This window comes from Planococcus citri, chromosome 4 (assembly GCF_950023065.1).
Source record: "Planococcus citri chromosome 4, ihPlaCitr1.1, whole genome shotgun sequence".
Lineage (NCBI taxonomy): Eukaryota > Metazoa > Arthropoda > Insecta > Hemiptera > Pseudococcidae > Planococcus > Planococcus citri.
Genome location: NC_088680.1, coordinates 28782966 through 28804616, shown reverse-complemented (window position 1 = coordinate 28804616; position 21651 = coordinate 28782966). Strand labels below are relative to the sequence as shown.

At 35.0% G+C, this 21651-nt stretch overlaps 1 protein-coding gene and 1 long non-coding RNA gene across 3 annotated transcripts in view; one reads left to right on the top strand and one right to left on the bottom strand.

The window, feature by feature from the left end:
* The window catches only part of LOC135844485 (uncharacterized), a 51305-nt gene extending 30031 nt beyond the window's left edge, over positions 1–21274 (bottom strand). The window contains exons 1-4 of the long non-coding RNA XR_010558544.1: positions 21091–21274; positions 20838–20968; positions 20473–20526; positions 3350–3426 (exon numbers count right to left, since the gene is read on the bottom strand). This is a non-coding gene — a long non-coding RNA (uncharacterized LOC135844485). The remainder of the gene's footprint in view (positions 1–3349; positions 3427–20472; positions 20527–20837; positions 20969–21090) is intronic.
* The window catches only part of LOC135844482 (uncharacterized), a 35506-nt gene continuing 16323 nt past the window's right edge, over positions 2469–21651 (top strand). The window contains exon 1 of one of the 2 annotated variants that reach the window (XM_065362698.1): positions 2469–3111. In XM_065362698.1, the coding sequence (XP_065218770.1) occupies positions 3035–3111 (77 nt within the window). In that variant the 5' untranslated portion in view covers positions 2469–3034. The remainder of the gene's footprint in view (positions 3112–21651) is intronic. The other variant, XM_065362697.1, reaches the window with a different exon arrangement.

Below are 21651 nucleotides of genomic sequence, written 5' to 3'. Positions count from 1 at the left end.
TTTCCAAAATTCATGTTTCAAGAAGGAAAAAACAGTTGTTTTTATAGAGGTAAGGGAGCATTTTTCTGATTGAAACTTCGAACATTTCTTGAATAAATGATGTATGAACAATAAGTTTTTTATACTGAAAAAGAAGAGAAAATAGCCCGAGCGAAGCGAGGGGAAATTTTTCAAAAATACGTAATTCAAGTTCTAAAAAAGTCAACAAATGAGCCATTTTTAAGAACATTTTTCTTGTGTGGAAAATCAGATTTTCCACTTTTTTTTCATTTTTCACTACCTTTTAAGCAAAATGGCTGAAAATCACTACTTTTTCACTACTTTCACTACCGACTTTCAAAATCACTACCTTTTCACTACTTTCACTACTTTCACTACCTGGTAGACACCCTGTTCTTTCACTATTGCACACTATAAGGTATATCACTTCATTTTTTTCTTCTTTTTTGAGCGGACGAAGATGCTTTTTCTGCTTTTCAAGTCTACATTATTGATACTTCCGTACACTTTTTACTCGAAATACTACCTTTTAGAAAAATGTCAGTCGCTGAAGTCCGTCCTTTTAAAAAAAGGAATAAATTAATGACATATCCCCCCTCCCCAAAATAAAATTGATCACAAAATTACTTGGTTTGGACCCAATTATCCCCCTCCAAGGAAAAATCGTGTCACCAGCATCGATCAAGGGCTTTTACGAGGTGTGCCAATTTAATAACAATACTTTTGCCATTGCGCGAGTTGTAGTTACATTAAAACAACGGACGAGGTCTCATTTGAAAAAGGAGTGAATTTTCTATTACTGTACAAAATTTCAAGTTGATTGGATGATTTTTGTGTGATATACAGCCTCTCAAAGTTGGCAATTTTGTTACCCTCGTCGTGAAACTTTGAGGGAAGTCTTGAGGAGGGTCTCTGATTCAAAGAGATGCGACTGTGAATTAGAGGAGTGGTGGAAGTCCAAAAAAGTCAAAAATGATGTTTAAAAGAGATAAGGAACTGTTGGAGGAAGCTCACTCAATCAAAACCTCAAAAAGAGTGGGTCATGGGGAAATCATTGCCTAATGGTTGTGAGGAAACGCCCTCTGAGGTGAGTGTAAAATAATTTTTGGAGGAGGTTGACCTCAAATATCTTCAGCGTAGTCATCCTTCAACAGAATGCCCCACAGTTATTCTCCAAAACACCCTTCAAAAATCTGTACGGCCTTATCCAGAGACAGCTTCCTCAAAATTTGAGTGAAGGCTCTTCAGTCATGCTCAATAATGAAATGAATTTTGATTTTCAGGTAAAAACCTTCTGAGAACGAAGTAGAGGTTACTAGGAATTGAATCTGGGGAGTAGAAATGCTGAGGAGGCACTGAGATGTCTTGAGGAGGTAAAAATTCCTTTAAGAAAAAATTTGAAAAACTCATTTTCACGACGAGGGTACAAAAATTGTCAACTTTGAGAGGCTGTAAAACATACAAAAATCATCCAATCAACTTGAAATTTTGTATAGTAATAGAAAATCCACTCCTTTTTCAAATGAGACCTCGTCCGTTGCTCTAATGTAACTACAACTCGCGCAGTGGCAAAAGTATTGTTATTAAATTGGCACACCTCGTATATGTGGAACAACCCTTTATATCAACTTTCATGATGGGAATTTAGATCCAACTTTATTCAAATAAAACATGAAAATTGGAACTTTTTTGCAATAATGAAAAGAAATAGTCTCAATAAAAATGGTCACATAATTTTGTTCTTCTGCGAGTTAAAAATCACCAAGTTGATCAAAAATGAAACAAAATAAAAAATAAGTTAGAGCGTCAAATCTTGATCAGGGGTGCCAGATGCTGAGGTCGGGAATAAAGGGTGATTGATATTTGGCATCCTCCAATCAAGACTTCATCACTTTGCCTTGTTTAAATTTTTAAATCTTTTTTTCAAATTCATTGTGACCGAAACAAAATATTTTTTTTTTCATTTTAAAAACACTAATTATTTTAGCATTTTTGGACCAATTGGACCTCAGCTCAAACCAATCTAATATTCATATCAAGAAACCCTATCGAGCATATAAAACCACAAAGGCACCATAAACATAAACGCTTGACAAACCACACGTTCTCTGTACCTATCTTTAATGTTGCACCAAACTGCACTTCCATTCCACCCTCGCAAACCGCTACGTCTCTCTCTGTCTCTAATTAAACAGGTAACAGCAGTTTAACACCCAAACCTCATATTTAGAGTAAAATACTGTTATACGATTCAATACATAATCGTTAGAAGCGAGCCAACCAAGCAGGTAGTATCTTCCTCGCAGCGTTATTACGCGTCTTGCAGAATGACCTTGTGAAAGAAAGTGTAAGAGTAATGGAAAGTGGTTTTCACCTATCACCAACGCGACATGTTTCTGCCACCACAACCAACGAGAACGACTGACAATAACACAACAAAAACCCATTCCACCACGCTGCCTGTTTTGTACCTATACCTGTAGAGGAGGTTCAGAGGCTCGGGCTCGAGACCATAGTGTAATACCCAAATGCTCGCCGCAGCACACAATTAAACCAACAAATCGCAGAACAACCTCCGGAGACAGGTCGTTCTTTTTTTTTTTTTGGTCCAAACATTAACCCTTTACTCGTATTTTTTAAACCATCATCGACACATCGTTCCGGAGGAGTTCTTCAGTATCGTACAGTTCATCAACCAAGTGTTAGCTCGTTTTCAATTATACGATTATAGTTTTTTTTTTACAACGAGCGTATTTCTTTTATATTTTTTTTCCTTCTTCTTCAAATATAACGTATCTTTTATTTTATTTTTTGAATGTGGTTCGGATATAAATATAAACTTATAATGTCTAATTGTTTTGTGACATCGGTGTTCGAAAATCTCGTTATATCGAATTGTATTTGTTCTAATCGGTTATAATTTTCGTAAAAATTTTTTCGTGAATTTTTTCCTCGTCTGTCGGTCAGTTCAATCATGCGTGTATCTGTTATAACGCCTAAAGTTTCGTTTTGATTTGCGTACACATGTTTTACCATGAAATGGGGAAATGATTTGCCAAATAATCGACAAAATAACCTGAGTATGAAGCATAGAAATTCGAAATATTACAGGTAAGACTCGATGTACCTACCTACTTTTTTTTTGAAACTAAATGTTGTAATAATCTATGGATATGCCGTGGATAATTTTAGTGTTAGTTGATGGCATTATGTCAAACTTGATTTTTCAACGAATTTTAAAATAGAGACAATAATTTTGAAGATTGAAAGTAAAGTTTGAAAGGGTATAAGAGAGGCAAGTGAGGGTGAGTTCAAGTTTGACAGAAAATAAATTATTTAAAAAGCTTACCTTCTTTGTCAAAACTTCTCCTCTTGATTCCATGAACCCGACATTGACATTTTCCCACCATGAATCCATTTCAAAATCTGAAATGATTCAAAAATTAGTATTTCTTTAGATGACTGGATTTGCAAAATGAATAAACAAACAAACAAAACAAAGCAAAAAATTAAAATAAAATACTTAATAAAAAAAAATCAAGACAAACATAACATTTTAAAACTGAAATGCAAACAGGGAAACTGAAGACTCGACCCCCTCCCCTGGTCCCAAGTGTTTAATTTTGATATTGAAACAAACTATTAACCTCAAAACAAGAGAAAACATTATTTACCTAATTTTAAAAAAAAACTGACTCGAAAGTTTTCTGAAATCATTAGAAAAAGGAGAGGAGGGGAAGGGAGAGTGAAAATTTTGAAAATTCGTCATTGCATCAACCTTTGATTTCATTTTTATGAAAAAAATCAAAAAATCAAAAAAAAAATCAATGCACTCTTCTGACTGAGGATGATATTTAAAAAATTAATTTTCCAAGTTTTCTTTCTTCAATGTTTTGAAACTGCGAAGATTTACACTTTTGGAAATTGAAACAAAAATGAGATTTTAACACCCAAAAAATTGGGGGAGGGGAGGGGAGAAAATATTTCAACAGAAATAGCATCATGAAAATCCTAGCTTTCTTCACTCATAATTCTGATTCTTACAAAACCACATCCATGGTCGTCACCTTTCTTGTCAATATAAAATAAAAGCATGGAAAAGATTCGAAAATTTATTTTTACATAATTTAATTAAAATGTATGGACAGTTTTGCCAAATTCAAATCAGGCTTACTTATTTATGAAAACAAAAAACCAACAAGAACATCAATTCAAAACACTAAATCTTTCAATAATAGGCAATTTCATCTTTAAAAATAGACCTGAGTATAGGTACTTCAAAAAAAACTTCGACTAAGGATGTCATGAATGAAAAGTTGAAGAGGGATGATCAAAACATTGTCCTGTTCAACAAATTTTGAATAGTCACGAGTCGAAATCTCTATTGAAAAATACAAAAAAGTGGAAAATAAAATATCTGAAATAATGTTTTTTTTCAAAAAAAAAAAAAATCAACCTCAAATGCATAATTTTATCGGATTTCAATAAAATACAGCAAAAAATGGCGCCGAAATGGCGTCAAAAATATGAAAAAAATTTATAGCTCTTCGAGTTAGAATTCAAGTTTTAAAATTGGATTTTTTTTCTCTAAAAAAGAAAAAAAAAATCAATACTGAATTTCCACAAAAACGAGGCGAAACTGAAAATAATCTGGAAAAATCTGGATGGGATAAAAATATTCAAACAAAAAAGCACTTTCAAGTTTCCTTCCAACATTTTTTTGAAGAAAATCTAAGATTTGGAAAATGAGTTTACTAATTGACTTGAATAGTCCAAATTTTCAATACATCTTTTTGAGTACATTTCCCAAACAATTTTGAGCCAGACAATTCTCAAATTCCGAAAAATGTAAAAAGTGACAAAGTCCCTTTTCAGGATTACTAAATAATTCAATTTTTTATTTTTAATATACTCAAACGAACCTCCAAGTTTCTCACCAAGAAGGGGACTTTATCGAATGAAAATGTACCTAGGTCTCATTTCGTATTTCGTAAACTCGTCACTCAAAAAATAAACAACACTTCTACATTTCACACCCATACCAATCCTCATTTCCCTTACCAAACACACATACATACATATCTATTTTAACAGACAGCTCTGCTTTGTTTGAGTTGTCTGAACAATTGAGGGGGCAGTTTGAAATGAAAAGGAGCATACTTGAAAAAAGGAAGAGCAAGAAATGAATGACTGATTGTGACTATACCTAAACCTATACAAATCAACATTGTATGTATAACAGCATTATAAAAAGCAGTAGGTACACGTGAAAAATGCTGATACTGAGATCAGCTTGAAATGAATAAAATCAAGTTCACTATCTTTTCTAAAATCATAAATTCTTGTTTCGATAGAGAATACAACATCGCATCAACACCCTTCGGTAATTTAAAGACAAGGGCTAAGAATAGCACATCCAGGACAATTTTAAAAGAAAAACGTTCAAATTCGAATACCATGCGATTTTTGGGCGATTTTCAATCAAAGAAAAAGTTATTTTTTCATCAAAAAATGACATTTTGTCAGTATTTGTAAAAAAAATAAGGATATGAAACCGTTCCAGGAGCATCAAATCTATCACAAGTTCACATGTTGAATTGATCCATAACTTTAAGTTTACATGCCAAACAAAAATAAAATAAAGATTGCTAGCATTTTAGCTAAAAATTCAATTTTTTCACGTTTTCAAGAATTCAAGAAATAAAGAGATAGAAATTGAGTTTGACAAAACACTGGAAACGATTTTCTAATCAGAAGCAATCAGTTCAAGAATTGAAAACTTGAAAGTAAAGGCCACCTCATCCCTCACCCTTCTCCATCACCATCTCAAAAACTGGTCAGATCGATTCAAAGTTTAGGAGATAGTGAAAGAAAAATTCTACAAAAATGCCCCAATGAGAACCACTGCTCATCTTCACACCCACACCACGTATTTACTCGATCACTCACACAGTTCACAGAATCTTCCGAAGCCACGACCAATCACCTTGTTTTAAAGTCCACATTTACATAGGAATCTGCATGCAAAACAATTCGACACTGTCTAAAAACCCAAAACAATGTACCTAATCAGAACAAAATTCTTTTAAAGTTCGTTGCTCTCAACCAGAAAAAAACATCACCGCGAAGTTCCAGGTAGGTGGAGGAGAGAAGCCTAGCTTCAGAAATGAGATACACCAAAATATCGATACCTAAAGGGCAAAGATACTCTATAGGCCTCAAACATTATTCTTCGTACCTATACATAAGATGGTAGGCGGGGGGCGGCGGTGTCGATCATATCATCATCATCGCTTCGTTCGACCATTCGTACACATTCTTGCTGGTTTCTCGAAGTGAAAACGAAATCATTTCACTAACAAACGAAAATCATAGACCGGAAATATGCATACATACAACACGGGTAAAGATATACATACAAACCGAGGAGTAAAACATACTGTAATCCGGCATTGTTTTAAGTTTCTAATCTATTTTTTAACCTTATTTAAGCCGCCTCTTCTACCATAACAATACCACTTGCGCCGACTTGAAGGTCATCGTTAGTCATTGTATCTATGGTTTGTCGTGTCGACGATGGTCGATGTGCACCATAACGTGTGTGTGTGTAGCTGTAGCGTGCACAGAACCTAATAGACTCGCGGGTCAAACCTCGTGTGCGGAAAATCGTCGGTAAATTTCCTCTAATATACATATTTGAATAATATATCGCATATATTTACACGAGAATGAGCCAGAGCCCAAGCTATGCGAAGTAAAATCCGTAACAGAAACCGGTTCGGTACCTAATTGTAAACATAACTCTGTGTTAATAACCTTTTAAGCCGGTATTTTGAAAAAAAACACCACCGCATTCTTGACGCGAGTACTTCTACTTTTCGGAGTAAAAATAGCAATACTCGGATAAAAATAGAAAAATAAACAACGTACGTACAGATTCAGACAGGTAGGACAAGAAACCCCAGGACGACTAAGTACATGGACCGTTATCAAGAAAACGATATCTTTGACTTTTCTCCTCTACAGGCCAACTCGGTGGCATTGTACTTGACAAGGGAGATGAGAAGTCGCGAAATAAATCAATTTCACCATCTTATCTTTATTAAAGTCGGATAAACAATTAAGCTACACATCAATTAGCCTTCCATCGGTAATCGTGCTGTCGTTAGATTGAACAATACGAATGAATGGTTGCGACTTTTCAACCTCTAATAGCGTTCTCGTCACGTCAGCTCATCTTCGTTGGCGGTTTTTCGTTTTCGTCGCGAATCTGCGCTGCTGCACACGTAGAGCTATTCCATTAAATGCCTACGTAGTACCTACCTATATACTTATCGGCGACCAATTATGAAGTCGTTAAATCGGAGCAATAATTTAATATCAAAGAATGGATAAATTAATATATGTTTGAATCCTCGGCAACGGCAACAACAGTTAAATTTCTCTCGTTTGATGGCGTTAAATCGCTTTACATCAGGTCATTAAGATGTTATTATAAGTTATACTCTTTAAGAAAGATGAAACCAGTTACATTAAGAATTGGTAGATACATTAAAGCGAATCTTTCAACTTATTTTTTTTTTTTTTACTTTCACTCGAAACGTGGATGAGGGAAAAAAGCCAAAACAAACAATGACCAAGTTGAAGAAAAACAATCAAGTGAAGCATACGTTTCCAAAACACACTAAGTCCATTTTCAAAGATTCTGAGGTTGCAAGGCCATCTAGCATAAAGTTGTGGCTTAAAATAGCTGATTTTTTGATATGTTGTGCCCAAGGGTCTTGGCTACAACATATCAAAAAATCAGTCAATTTGGGCCATTTCTACGTTTCCAAATTGTACTAAGTACCATGAATTTCTTATCAATATTTTTTTGGACTTAGTGCGTTTTGGAAACGTATGCTTCAAGTGCATACCTATGTGAAGTTGGTCGAAGAATCAAAATTTAACAACTTCCAATGGTTTGTTCTGTTTGTACAATGATAAAAAATCGAAAATTTTTGAATCTTTAAGTATAGAAAAAAATCAGCCAATTTCAAAAATTAACAACATTCAGAGGATTCTGATTACCCAATTCAGATTCCAGAAATCAAAAGATGAGCATTTTTCCAATTTTTCTCACACAATTTCTTTAAACTCCACTTTTGAAATTTCACTATTACACTACACATTGGATTGGTGAATTTTTGGCAACCTTCAAAATTCTAAACAGTCGGGAATCTCAATTTTAAAAATATTATGAAATCCGTTAATTATAATATTATATTTTATTTTTTTAAAGTTACGGTCTGGACCAGGGATGGAAAGCTGAAAGATGAAACTTTTGGCTTTAGCTTTCAAAAATCCCAAACTTCCTCAGCTTTCAGCTTTTAGCTTTCAGTTTTTCAATTTTTTTTTAATGAGGTGAATAAAAAAGAAACTGGAAAATCACAACCACAACGAAAAAAAAAGTGAAAAAACACGAGAAAACTGAAACTTGAGAAAAGTAAAATGTGAAAATCAAGAAAGAACTCAAACAGAAACTGAACCGAATGAATTTGTAAAAAAGCTGAAAGAAAGCTGAATAAATGAAGCTTTTGGCTTTCAAAAATCCTAAACTTCCTTAGCTTTCAGCTAGCTTTCCATCCCTGGGTTGGATTGAAGAAGTGAACCTAATTTACCGTTACAACGCCAAAGAAATCATCACATTAAAAATATACTTCCATCTACAGGGATACAACTTTTCAATTTTTATGCATTTGAATATTTTTCCTGTTGATTTTTTAAACATTTTTCTACATAAAATCGTGTCTTAGCGAACCACAAGATTCATTTTCAAATTTTTGGCATATTTTTAAATGCTAGGTTTTTGTATATTTTTGCAAGCTTTCCCTATTTTTTGTCAGATTGTGGTCATATTTCGCACTATTTATATCGTTCTAAATGAACATTTAGAAAAATTGCTCAGAAAGTTTCATTTCTCAAAATTCAGATTTTTTTCAATTTAAACAAAAATTATTAAAAAGTAGATTTTTTCAACTTGAAAATTTAACTGTTTCCTATTCACTATCCTTTTTTCATCGCATTAGATACAGCTCTTGATGCATTGCCATTGACTCTAGATATCCATGTTGCCAACTATTTAAAACGTAATAATTTTTGTGCATATTTTTGATAGTCAATAACATTTTTGGGCACAAAATTGAATCTCAAGCTCAATTCATGAATCAAATAAAACTTCTGGATTAAAAATGCTGCACTTTTGCAAACGATTTTTTCAAAATTGTTGCAGGAATTAGAATACAACGTTGATTAGATTTTTTACTCCCAAAATATTGCGGAATTCTCCTCTCTCATCGAGTCTCAATATTTGAGAAAGTTTTTCAGGGTGTCTAATAAAACTCCCAGACAAAAAAATCATGACTTTTTCATGACCTGATTTTCACATTTTTATCGCATAAAAATACCCCCCTCCAAAAAAAAACAAAAAATAAATAAATAACTTGAAACTTTGAGGAATTTTTTTTAATCTGTAGGCAAGTAGGTAGGTATTTAAGATTTTTCATTTTTTATTCATTTTATGGGCTTTAAAAATGTTTTTCAAGTGTATTTCGAGCAAAATTTATGACTTTTTATGGAATTTACGACTTTTATGACCGTTAGACACCCTGTATTTCGGATTTCTATCTCTTCCTGGCCTCTCCAATCTCTCCTGTAGTTCTTCTAGGTGAGGCCATTTTCTTAAAATCGTAAAATGGATCGCCAAAAAGAGCTTAATCACAGCTATTTTAGTACCAAATTCTCTTCAAATGACATCATAAAGTTGAGAAAAAATTGATTTTCAAGGAAATTTTTATAGCAATGCTGGACTTTTTTTTACCAATTGATCCTCAGCTCATACAAAGAGAATGTTTTACATTCCTCAACTGTACTTGTAATCTGTTTCGGAGCTTCCATTTTTATACGTATTTCTCAAAAACACTGAGCAATTTAAGCATACTTTCGTTCTCCTACATCCTCCCACGATTTTCTCCAAAACTATGTCCCTAAACATCCATAAAATTCAAACAAGTAGGGCGAACTTCAAATACATCCCTTCCTTCGTCTCCTTTTTCTGTCATCTCCTTTCCACTCTTCTCCTATTTTTACAAATTCCTCAATTTTAGAAAATGCCAAAATTTGTTTGTTTGTTTTTTTTTTGCAAATGCGTGGTTTGTGACAATTTTAGAACATTTTCAGTTTTTTTTTAGCATTAAAGTTGAGTTTTTGAAAAGTATTTCTTGCAACACTAAAGTGAGGGCACAACATTTTTCAAAACTCAGGCATCAGTCGCGTGTTTTATCGCTTTTTTGCCTCAACATTTTATTTTTAAAAATCCCAACTTTTCATTCAAAAATTATCTACATATTTAAAAAAAAAGACAAGAATATACTATGTACAATTTTTTTTGGAAAGTTCTCAAGTATTTTCAGTGTATTTCTTCAACTGGCAACAATGAAAATATTATTTCAGAATTTTGGAATCGCATGATCTCGCCATCGAGGAATCTTAATCAGAAAGAAAGAATTTTCATTATTATACCTAAGCCTGCAGACGTCTAAAACTCCTAAAATCTTAACCTAGTGGTAATGCAAAAGTCGTGGTTTGAATGAAACACGAAAAAAATCATAATTATTTTCGCCAATTAAAAGAAGAAAAACAAAACAAAAATCAAGTTCCTTAATTTGAGTTTGAAAACGAGTTTTCCCATTTTGTATTTGGATCACAAAAACTTGAATTTTCGCGACCTATCAACTTTTCAACCATCGTTTCCCAAACCAAAATTAATGGTCTCGGATTTGGATTTTTTTAGCATCAGGGACGTGCAGAAACTTGAACCTCATCTTTTTGTGGAAAATGTCCATATCCTGCATAATGTTATAGGAGGCGAGATTTCAAAAAAAAAAAAAAAAAAAAAAAAAAATGCCAAAACGACCATATTTCGAACGCCTCCTGCGAGAAAATCGACATTTCCCTCCAACAATTTCCCCTTGCACCGGAGAACTGCTTTTTGGAGAATTTGCCAAAAGTAGGAATCTGACGGCTGACACGCTTATCTTTTCAGTTCTGTCAAAGTCCTACAGCAACAACCCCTCTAAAAAAAAAACTGTGCTCAGGAAACAAATTTGTCTTTGGGTAAGAATTTCCTGTCAAAGAACTTCGCAAGAAGAATTGTCCGTAACTCAAATATAGGTACCAAAACCCAGTTACTGTAACGACATACACCAATTCATCTCTCATTCGATTCCAAATCACCACCATCGTGAGTAGGTACTCTCCCTCCTCAAGCCAGAAATTACGAAACAAAACAGTCTACGCAGACCTTGTCCTCATATTTTCGCAATTAAATATGAAAAAAATTAATGTCACTCAGACTGCAGCACATGGAACCTGCTAGCGCATTAATTTTTAATTTATTTTTCCTTGATGGTATGCACGGTAAAGCGCGTATTGCGAATTCTTTCGGCAGCCGTAAAATCGCCGCCACTTATTTCGATGGGCTAACGAACAAATGGAATTTATTTTTGTTTTTTGGCGGCGGCGCTAATGCATTGTCTATGTGTACTGTACAAGTGTGTTTCGAACAAATATACCTGAGAGGTATTCATATGGGCACAGACACTCTTATGATGAGAGAGAAATTACACCAGTACAATGTACATATTTGATTGTTTCCTTTTCCAATGTCATATTCAGAATAGAAGCTGTTTATGGGGCTGCAAGGCAAATCTTCCGAGCAAGGTCTCTGGAGAAAACAATAACATCGACGAAGCTGCTGGGTTTTCGAAAAATAATCTTCGACGATCTCAGTTCAATGAAGACTTTTCGTTGTTTCTGCTTTCTTACGTCGAACAATTCCGATAATTTTAATAATTCATACACAAAATTCATGTACTTATTTCCTACACGTGCTTTTTTTTTTATCTATACGCATTAAACCAGCGGAACAGATCTGTCGGAGGTGATAAAGCAATCCATCCAAAAAAGACGCCCAGTCGAATTCTTCATCAACAAATCGTAATTTTCCAGTACTTGCGTTTAGTACTTCCTGCAGCGATGAAATCATCGACCCAGCGACCGTTGCTGAGCTGCAATGATATTGAAAATAGTATTATCCGTGAACATCCCAAGCCAAACACACGTACCATTGAGGAAGCCAATTGAACCCAGAATGGCGTGAAAAAATTCCTACATCGATGCGCTTTTCGGCTCCAGTAAAAAACGATGCATAATGCACACTTGGCTGAACCGAACTAATGCTCGTAGCAAATCCAAAGTCTTTCGTCTTCACGCGTATAATAAACAACTTGGGTATCTTTAATTGAATCATCGATGTTACAATCAAGCTCCCAGTGAGAGAAACACCTTCATCTGTATAGAGTGATACAAAAGCGATAAAATTTCGGCCGACTGAGCGTCCGTATAAAATTAATGCAATATAAAGTACACATAGAGGTACCACTCTTTCGATTAATTACTAACTCGCGACTCGCGTGTATGGAAATTCCTTTTCGCACGCGGTCTCCGGTCTGGTGTATTACTCAAACGTTTTCCATTTCTTTAGCGCCGTACACATCATCTCGCGAAGATGATTTCGCTTTCGGTAGAATGTACGGCGTACGCGTATGACAACAAGATACGACGATGGCGTTTAACTCGTACTTTCAAAAGACTTATATACCTATATAAAAGGAGATTGTTTAATTGAATAAAAAGTAAAACCGACATATTCGTCGACAATGCGGTAGGTGGAGGATGTTCGACCTAAATTTACTAAAGATGCGCCTGCATTAATGAAGTGGGTTATTCGGGTAAAAATAATAATAAAAAAAAAAACTCGATTATTATTACACGACAGTCATTTACTATATTAGAAAAAAAGAGCAACGTGTTATGTAATTCAACGCACCCGCGTGACCAATCATTTTACAACTATACATAGCACCAGCGTGTAATGCGTTTAAGCAAATTTCCACTAGTTATAATCTGTTGCAGGCAGAAGTACTCTCGGTGCTTCTTTATCAGGAAACAACCTATAAGGTATACCGGTCTACTCTAGTACATTAACATTGCAACACCTAGTTTACATCTTGCGCCTGTTGGCTGTGGCAAATTGGACTTGGGAGTCTTCAACCTATTTCGATTAAAATATAGGTAACCTACGCATAACCAACTTGAGAAGAAATTTGCTGGTTTTGAATAATAAATGCAAATTGCCGCCCTAAGGTGATAATAATGATTATTTGATGATCTAGAGAAAAAGAGGAGCCAATGATCTTACCTACATATTTCATAATGAAAATTGAAAGACTGACAAATCAGCGGTGATTATGAAATTTCAATTGAGAAAATTTGGCAATTTGATACAAAAATCATGGGGAAAAAACTTCATAAGGAATGGATTCAATTTTCAATTTTTTCATTCATTCAAGGTTCACTTCCTCCCAACTATCTTAACGTTGCGGATATTCAAAAAACCATGACAGAAACATAAACATTTACCTGTTGAGAATAATTTTCGAAACATGAAAAATACGAATTATTCCGACTTTTTACTTTCCCAAAAACCATAATCTATCGTTTCGTTCATATTTCAGGGGAAATTTAGTACTCTAATCAACTCTACCAAAAATGAAATCAGATCCTTAATCGATTTCACTAAAATTCTTTCAATGAGTTTCCTTCTGTGTTCCAGTGAAATAACCAACATCATTATTTTCTATCCCAATCTTTCCACAGGCTGCGGGTGGGGGGGGGCTCATAATTAGGGATGGGCACTGATCCACTGATTTTTTTTTAGAAAAAACTAACCCTTGCGTTTCATTTTATTTATTTTTTTAAAGACTGAAATAGTCAGAGAGTTCGAAATCATTTATAAGAGAGTTCTGAAAAGTTCAAAAACTCTAAAAAAAAAATTTGACTACAATTTCACTCATTATCCCTCATTAGGTAGATATTATTTATTCAAGAAAACGCCAAGATTGCACTCATAGAAACTTCAAAAAAGTTGGAAAAATTCTCAAGTCTTGATTTTTGATGCTGAAAGTAGTGTGATTTGAACTCAACTTTGGAATTTTTTCACTCAAAAATCGTAAAAAAAAAAAAAAAAAATAGAAAGAGCGAATTTAAGCAAAGAGTTGGAAAAGCTACTTTCGACTATTTTTTAAGAAGAGTGATGAATTCAGAGTTCTACTCTTTTGATACGTAGATTCAAGTTCGGAAAGAGTCGACTCGTTTTTTGAGAAGTCTGCTCAAATCAAACTTTCGAAACTCATATTTCAAGACTGAATGAATTCAAAGAAAATCAGTCAGCAAGTTTTCCAAAAGAATAAGTAAATAGGAGATTCAAAATCAATAATCTAAATTTGAAATGCTAAAAATTGAACTTTCAAAATAAAAGCTCAACTTTTCAAGATGAGCATAAAAATTTAAAGCTACCACTCCAAATTTTGAAAACAGCCTACAGATGAAGAAGACTTTCCCCTCTCTTTTTTCAGCAAACTAATTTTCAAAATGAGATTTTAAGACCTTCGAGAAGGACGAACATTTTTCAAGAAGTGGATCGTTACTAATTTGGAGGCAATGAGCTCAAATATTGGGAACTATTTCGATACGAATCCCCCCTCCCTTTGCCCAAAACACAAAAAAATTGAAGGGTATATGTGACGAGTCGTTTATGGAAGCCTGAGAAACTATGAAGATGTGACTGACATGCAGATCCTTGTTAATTCGAAGTCATTGAGCTCGAATATGAGGAGTATTTTTTGGCGGGGGGGGGGGGATTCAAATTTCAAAAGATATTCTCAGTTTTCCCTCCCCATTTACCAAAAAGTTATTGACTAGTGATGAGGCATGGGGGGGGGGGAGATCGAATGATTTTTTTCGAATATTACAATTTCCATTTAGAAGGACGAAATTTTGTTCTTTTTCTCTTCTTGGAATCAAATTGAACTCAGACCAGCTGAGATGGTTGAGATTTCAATTTTGTTGAAACATTTAATCTGGAGTGACAAAATGTGACACATTGGATTTTTCGAGAGAGGGAGGGGAAAGAGTAGAGAACATAGAATGTTTCGATTTCATCAACCAAGATTAAGACATCAATAAGAAACAGTTTTATTGAAAAACTTTGTATCAGCCCCTCACCCTACATGATTTAGATTTTAGATTAATTAACATGAAAACTGAATCAATTTCGGGAATTTCTTCGTACCTCCCTCAAAATCTTTTTAGTTTCATTCCCAATTTCATCGTTATTTTTCAAGGTATTTCGGAGCAAATGAAAAACATGCAGATCTAGCATTTGATTGGTGAATTGAGAATCTGCAAACGATTTTTACAAAAACGAAACAAAATTTTCCAAGATTGATTCAGTTGCTTTAAATTTCCATTTGTTTCGAAAATGGGCTAGGTCTTTTTTATGTTTGTTTATGATTATTTAAACATCTTGACCAAAAAATGCCAAAAATCAAAAATTTCGATTCGGCGATCCACCTTGATTTTGTCACGTAAAAATCGAAATCGAATCGAATCGAGATATCCTTGGCGGAAAGAAGAACTGACTTCTTGAATTGGAGGTGCACTCAATTTTTTCTCAAAAGATACGAACTGTGATTGCATTACTTTCGCCCATCCCTCTCCCACACTTCAAAATTTCATTATTTCTGAGGGAAAAAACATTTATGTAAATTGAAAAACTATTTTTCCATCGAATTGTATCACTTTCCTTTCATCAGCTGACTCGAACTACGACATTGAGAAACATTAAAAACAAATTTGTAAATTCTCGAGCGAACGCAATACCTCTACCAGCAAACTCTGTCATAAAAACGACCAATTAGCCAATTAAAGATTGCCAATATCAACGATATGAAAATCATCGATACTATTTCTCTCATTATACACACGTTTTTGGTATGGAAATCGAAAAGAAAACCTGGCAAATTCACATGCCCATGTCGATAGTTAAGGAAAATTATCGTGTAGTCACAAGAGAGGCCAAGTCAAGCGGAAAATATACAAAACGAACGTGCGACTAACAATCTTGATAAATGAAGAGAAAAGACTACAAAACAACGGTAAACTGAGTCAACAAATCATATATCATTTTACGTGACAACTATGAAAATTATTTTAAAGTGGTGTTCGGCAGTGCCACTGCATTGCGGATTTTTCTTCGTAGGTATATTTATGGTATTTTTTCTTGCTTCGCGATATTCAATTTCAATCTTATAGTTGGGCTCATTAATCATTGATTTCAAATGCTGAAGTAGGTATTTAAATTCCCTACTACGTAAAAAATCGATTCATCAGTTTCACATTTTTCTTTGCCAAATTCTTCTCTATGTTCTTTCTCTTCAAATTCCGAACTTTTTTCACTTATGAATGTGATCTTTACTTTCCAAAAGGCAAAAGGTATTGAATTTCAAGAAATTTGGTCCCAGCTTCGTGGACAGGCTTCAAAAAAAGGCTGATCTTGATGACTCTTGCACTCTGGACTCATCTTCTAGATTCAAACGAGGGACTGCAACTGCACTTTTCGTTTTGTTCCATGATCATTCCAACTACTGAATTCCTGGATTAGGATGTGCTTACACCGACATGGCGTTTTTTGAAGCTGCTCTGGCGGAATGTCCTTTGATCGGAGTTTCGTTTCAAAAATTCATGCTTATTAATCGAAAAATTGTTCCGAATTTCTACGGCTCGGAAGTTTCTTTTCGAAAGTGATCTTCATACTACAGTACTTTGCCATCAAAATATCAGCAGGCAGGTCAAAAGATCTATTTCTTGACAGCAGGTCAATTTCTTCCTAGATTCAACCATGTGCCCTCCATCTCAACAGACCAGTAGACCTCCGACGTACACCGTACAACAAAATTACCATCTAAAAATAAGAAAACACCATTTTTGCAATATTTTAAAAGGTAATACCGCATCTCTACACAATTCGTAACGTCTCAGTGCAAGCAGTTCAAACGATTTTACTCACGAATTTAATTACCCAGTGATTAAGCCAGCAAACTCCATAATACAGCATCCATTCACGAAAAAATTTCACGTTTCAATTCATTATTGAATAGGTAGGTAGATGGAACGTCGCGTCGCTTAGGCGAAGACAGATACCATAAATCGTGAACATCGATTCATTTTATCAACTTGATACCTTCTCATAGGTACTTTAGTCGATCGCAAACCGAGCGATTTAAAATTAAAGGTCACGAACGTCGTTATTTTCACCGCAAATACCTCGAATGGAATAATTTTATCGATATTTCGTCTCCACGTCGTTTTTAGATATTCGGCCAAAAAACCAGGAAAGAAACGATGAAATATACCATAATTTCCAGGAGGTATTTTTCCAGAAACTGCAAAAATCCTTCGAGTCAGTAGCGTGACGAAATGTCCGACGACGGGCACATTATGGTTTTAGTGCTAAGACTAGGTACCTATAATAATATCGTTGGCATTTTTTTTCTTACTTATTTTATCCATAATAATTCGTTAATATGCAGAATTTCACTTTCGATTGACAAAAATAATAATCGGATGATTATTACACTCGGATATAATTTCCTGGTTAGATAATAACCATATATAACGGTGAATCCGATCGTTATTAAAATAACGATTCGTTTCCTACGACAATAATCAAATTAGTAAAATAAAATTATTAATAAAGTTGATACAAATTTGTAAAGTGAAAAATACGACGATCGTTACATTACAGCGGCGACGACGTAAAGACAAATACTTGACATCGTCACGGTATTATATCCAGTTGAACTATGTTTCAATTCCAAACTCGATATTCAAATACGTCGTCTAAATGAAAAACCTAGAAATATAGAAACTGGTCGCCGAACAATAGCTGGTAGATTATGTCTGGACACCGAAGAGTCATCTTCATGGCCGTATCTAATACGGCGCTGTGTTTGGTATATACGGTTCTTACCCCGACTGAACAGTGAACAATCGACTGTGTACACGGAACAGAGCCCAGAGCTGGGTAAAAAAATTGTTCGCTTTTGTTACTCTTCGTGTATCAGTTCGGAAGTATACGTGTCCGCTGAAAACGATAGTTAATCAATGTCTCGACAATATCACCTTTACCTTTCGGTCTTCGGTCCGAAACACTGACCAAATGAAAACGAAAGCCGTGACCGCTGCAACGCACCACGCCGCTAACGTCCTTTAATTTGATTCGAAACAATGACACGGGCGCGGACGGATTAATCGTTGTAAATATTATGTTTCGGTATCGTCGTCGCAACAATTACCATTCATTAAATACCAGCAGGTTCATACGACAAAGTCTGAGTCTCCACATGACATGATATTGCTCGAATTGGTGGGTTTTTTGTTTTTTCGTTTGTTCGCTTTCTGCATTCTTATGACATCTTCAATTCAGCTGTATACTTGAAATGTACATTTCCGGGCTCATTGTTAGCCAAACAATGGTTTGATTTCAGTATCTCGTATGGTTGATTCGGGAACAAAATGTTACCGGTGTAGGTGGATAACTACACTCATGTTGGAAACGATTACAATGCAAGTTAACTGGATCAGCTGCATATACGGATTACGGTAAATCATCTCGTATTGATATCTGCTTACTTCACCATAGACCATAAAGCCAGTCTAATCGTCCACAGATCTGGTATACTTTCAGTTTCATGGGTAAATTTCCACAGGATTAAAACGTTGCTCATATTCTGCACAAAAAAAAACGAACTAGAAAGTATATCGCAATACCTACATCTTCTGTCGGCGTGATCGTCGAAAAATCATTTCACAACTCGACATTGTAAGATAGTAAACGTCTCTTGACGATCTCGAAGGCACCAAAACTGCAATCGCCGGTTTAATTATTCATATCTGGTTCAAAACAAAACATAATTCCAGTCATAAAGAGTTAAATGGTACTTCTAACCCATATTCAAACAGTTCATAATGCCGAATAAACTTGTTAATTAATCTATTTTTTTTCCACGAGTATATTCAAACGTCACCGAGACGTGCTTTCATATTCAAATACTTAGTTCCGCAGACAACGACGACGCGATGTGTTGAATAGGTGAAATTTGCCAAATGTGGGTGTCCAAAAGCAAAGCTGTCCAGCAGACGACGAATTTAGGTACCCAGGTATACCATTATCTTCACAGCAGTACGACGACGAGCAACGTTGTAGATGCAATATTCGCCAACTCAACGCTGCAGAGAACTGTATCGTAATACGTTTGTGTAACGGTCATTATTACGAGTCTTATCCGTAACGAATAATTCAAAAATGCATGCTGCAAATCCTCCATCTCCATCGCGTCATCTTCAACTCGCCGGCGCGTTGAAAAAATAATTATCATTCGTATCAAACATCATAAAAAAATGCCGGAGTCGGGCTCGTGTATGTTTGCTATCGTATCGTCGACCGTCGCAAGATAATACAACCTACAATAACTTTCGCTTTTTTCTGTAACTGAATTCGATCTCTAGATGAAAAATGATGTGAAAAAATCTACTCGTGAATCGTTATATCTTACAGAATAGAGATATCTACGTTGAGATATTGAAAATGAAAAAACTTCACCATCGATTAGTAATTCCGCTAAATGACAAATTTTTCAGCTAGTTTGCAATTTGAATTACGCAACAAATTGGATAATAGATACGTTATTCTTCCTACTTGACGACGACGGGTCACGACAAATGAAATAACCATTACACATACTTATAATCGAAATATTAATTAAATTGTTAGGTATCTATACGACTTTTTTTTATTCACATTGAAATAATAATTAAAGATTACTTTTACCTTTTGTGAACGAGCTCACATTAAACCGTATCATTTAGACGTATTATACGAAACCGTGTAGTAGGCTCTGCTCACAAGTCTCATGTTCCGATACAATTGCGTCTGGCAATTGTATTGTTACCGAAGTTAATGGTTACACGTTGTTTAATTGCTACCGAAAAAAATTCAAATTCCTCTTTTATACTCTGCTACAACGTGAAGATGAATTACGATCATTGAATAATTACGTATGAGGAAATCGTCGTTACATTGATTATTTACATAAGAGTTGTCGTCGACAATGCTCATAACACGATGACCCAATCTGTCGCAAATTATACCTGATTAAGGGTTCAACTGCATCGTGCATGGGAACTGGGAAGATCAAAGGGTACGCGCAGGAATTTATCATTACCACGTAAGTAAATCCTAAACACTCTTCCTGTTTTCACGATCGAGATATCAAAACAAATACGATAACGACGATAAGTACAACAATGCATTGCTAGTTTTTTCCTGCTTATTGTTCGCAAAAATGACAAAATTTGCTCTTGACCATAGATAAGCCAGGAAACACATCAATCTAATCGTATAACATCAAGTACGATTCATATTAAGTATAACCATGAAATTAGGTACGTTCGTATAAGTCTAGCACTCACCTAAATTCACGCAATTTTATATCGTATCCTGGTACCGGTCTGATTTCCTAAATCCTGCAAAAAAAACCCTCATATTACAACATTTCAATCTTACACGCTCGATGAAACATGCGAAAAAAATCCCAAATCTCGGACATGTATCTCCAACGACCTGTACAATATGATTACAAAACCGATGACTACGGCCGGATTGACGTCATAGTGCATAAATAAATAGCGATACCGTCTAGGAGACTCCACATTCTTCGAAAAGGTGAACGTAAGATCGGCGTAATAATAAGTACAACGAATACTTCATAAATCCTGATTGTTGAATCAGATCTAGGTAAACTAAATCAATTACTAATTGCCGATAAAATACTTACATTTGGTTGAAAAAGTTGTCTTGACAAGTCATCTAAACGTCATGAGCAACAAGGACCGGATACTATGTCGATGGCTGGCTGCATCCGGCGAACGTGCTACGCTATGACCCTCATAAAGCATATGGGTCTTCCTGATGAAAAAAATAACCGGTAGAGTATTGTTTTAACTTGGAATGGGAACAAATAAGACAACAATAATCTTCCACGTAAATTCAACTTTGGTAAAAAGCTGTTACTACATGGACAGGCTTACCTCATTACGTAAGAATGCAACTCGATCGATGAAGAAAGTGAATTCGAATCCAACTTCTCCATAAATCATGATTTTTTTTTTTCAAAAAATACCACGAAAGTGTAAAGTAACGAATTGAACCACCGACAGCGAAAAATTACCTCAGTTTTTGCAGCTGCATGCAACTTGTTGATCGAAGATGGTGTTGATTGATGGTGTATGAACTCTACGAACCAAGTAGATATGGCGAAGTGGATGTTTGTAATCCTTCAACACAACCGCACATTTTCAAGTGATTAATTCCATTAATTCAATAATAATTCAGAAAAGCTCGCACGAAACGAAATTCGAAATTACAAATTCACGAACATCGAACATTTTTTATCACTACGCGGAAGAACGCTAGCCCGCGAGGTGAAGGGGTGAAGTGGTTACGGTGTTACCGGTGTTTTTTATCTGTGATCTGTGACGTCAGCGTTACCCTTACTTTGATGATTTGACAGTTCCCCACCCTAAAATGATTTACCCCCACCCTGCCTGTAATTAGCATGGCTGGTCAGCTGGTGACCGAATAAATTTCAC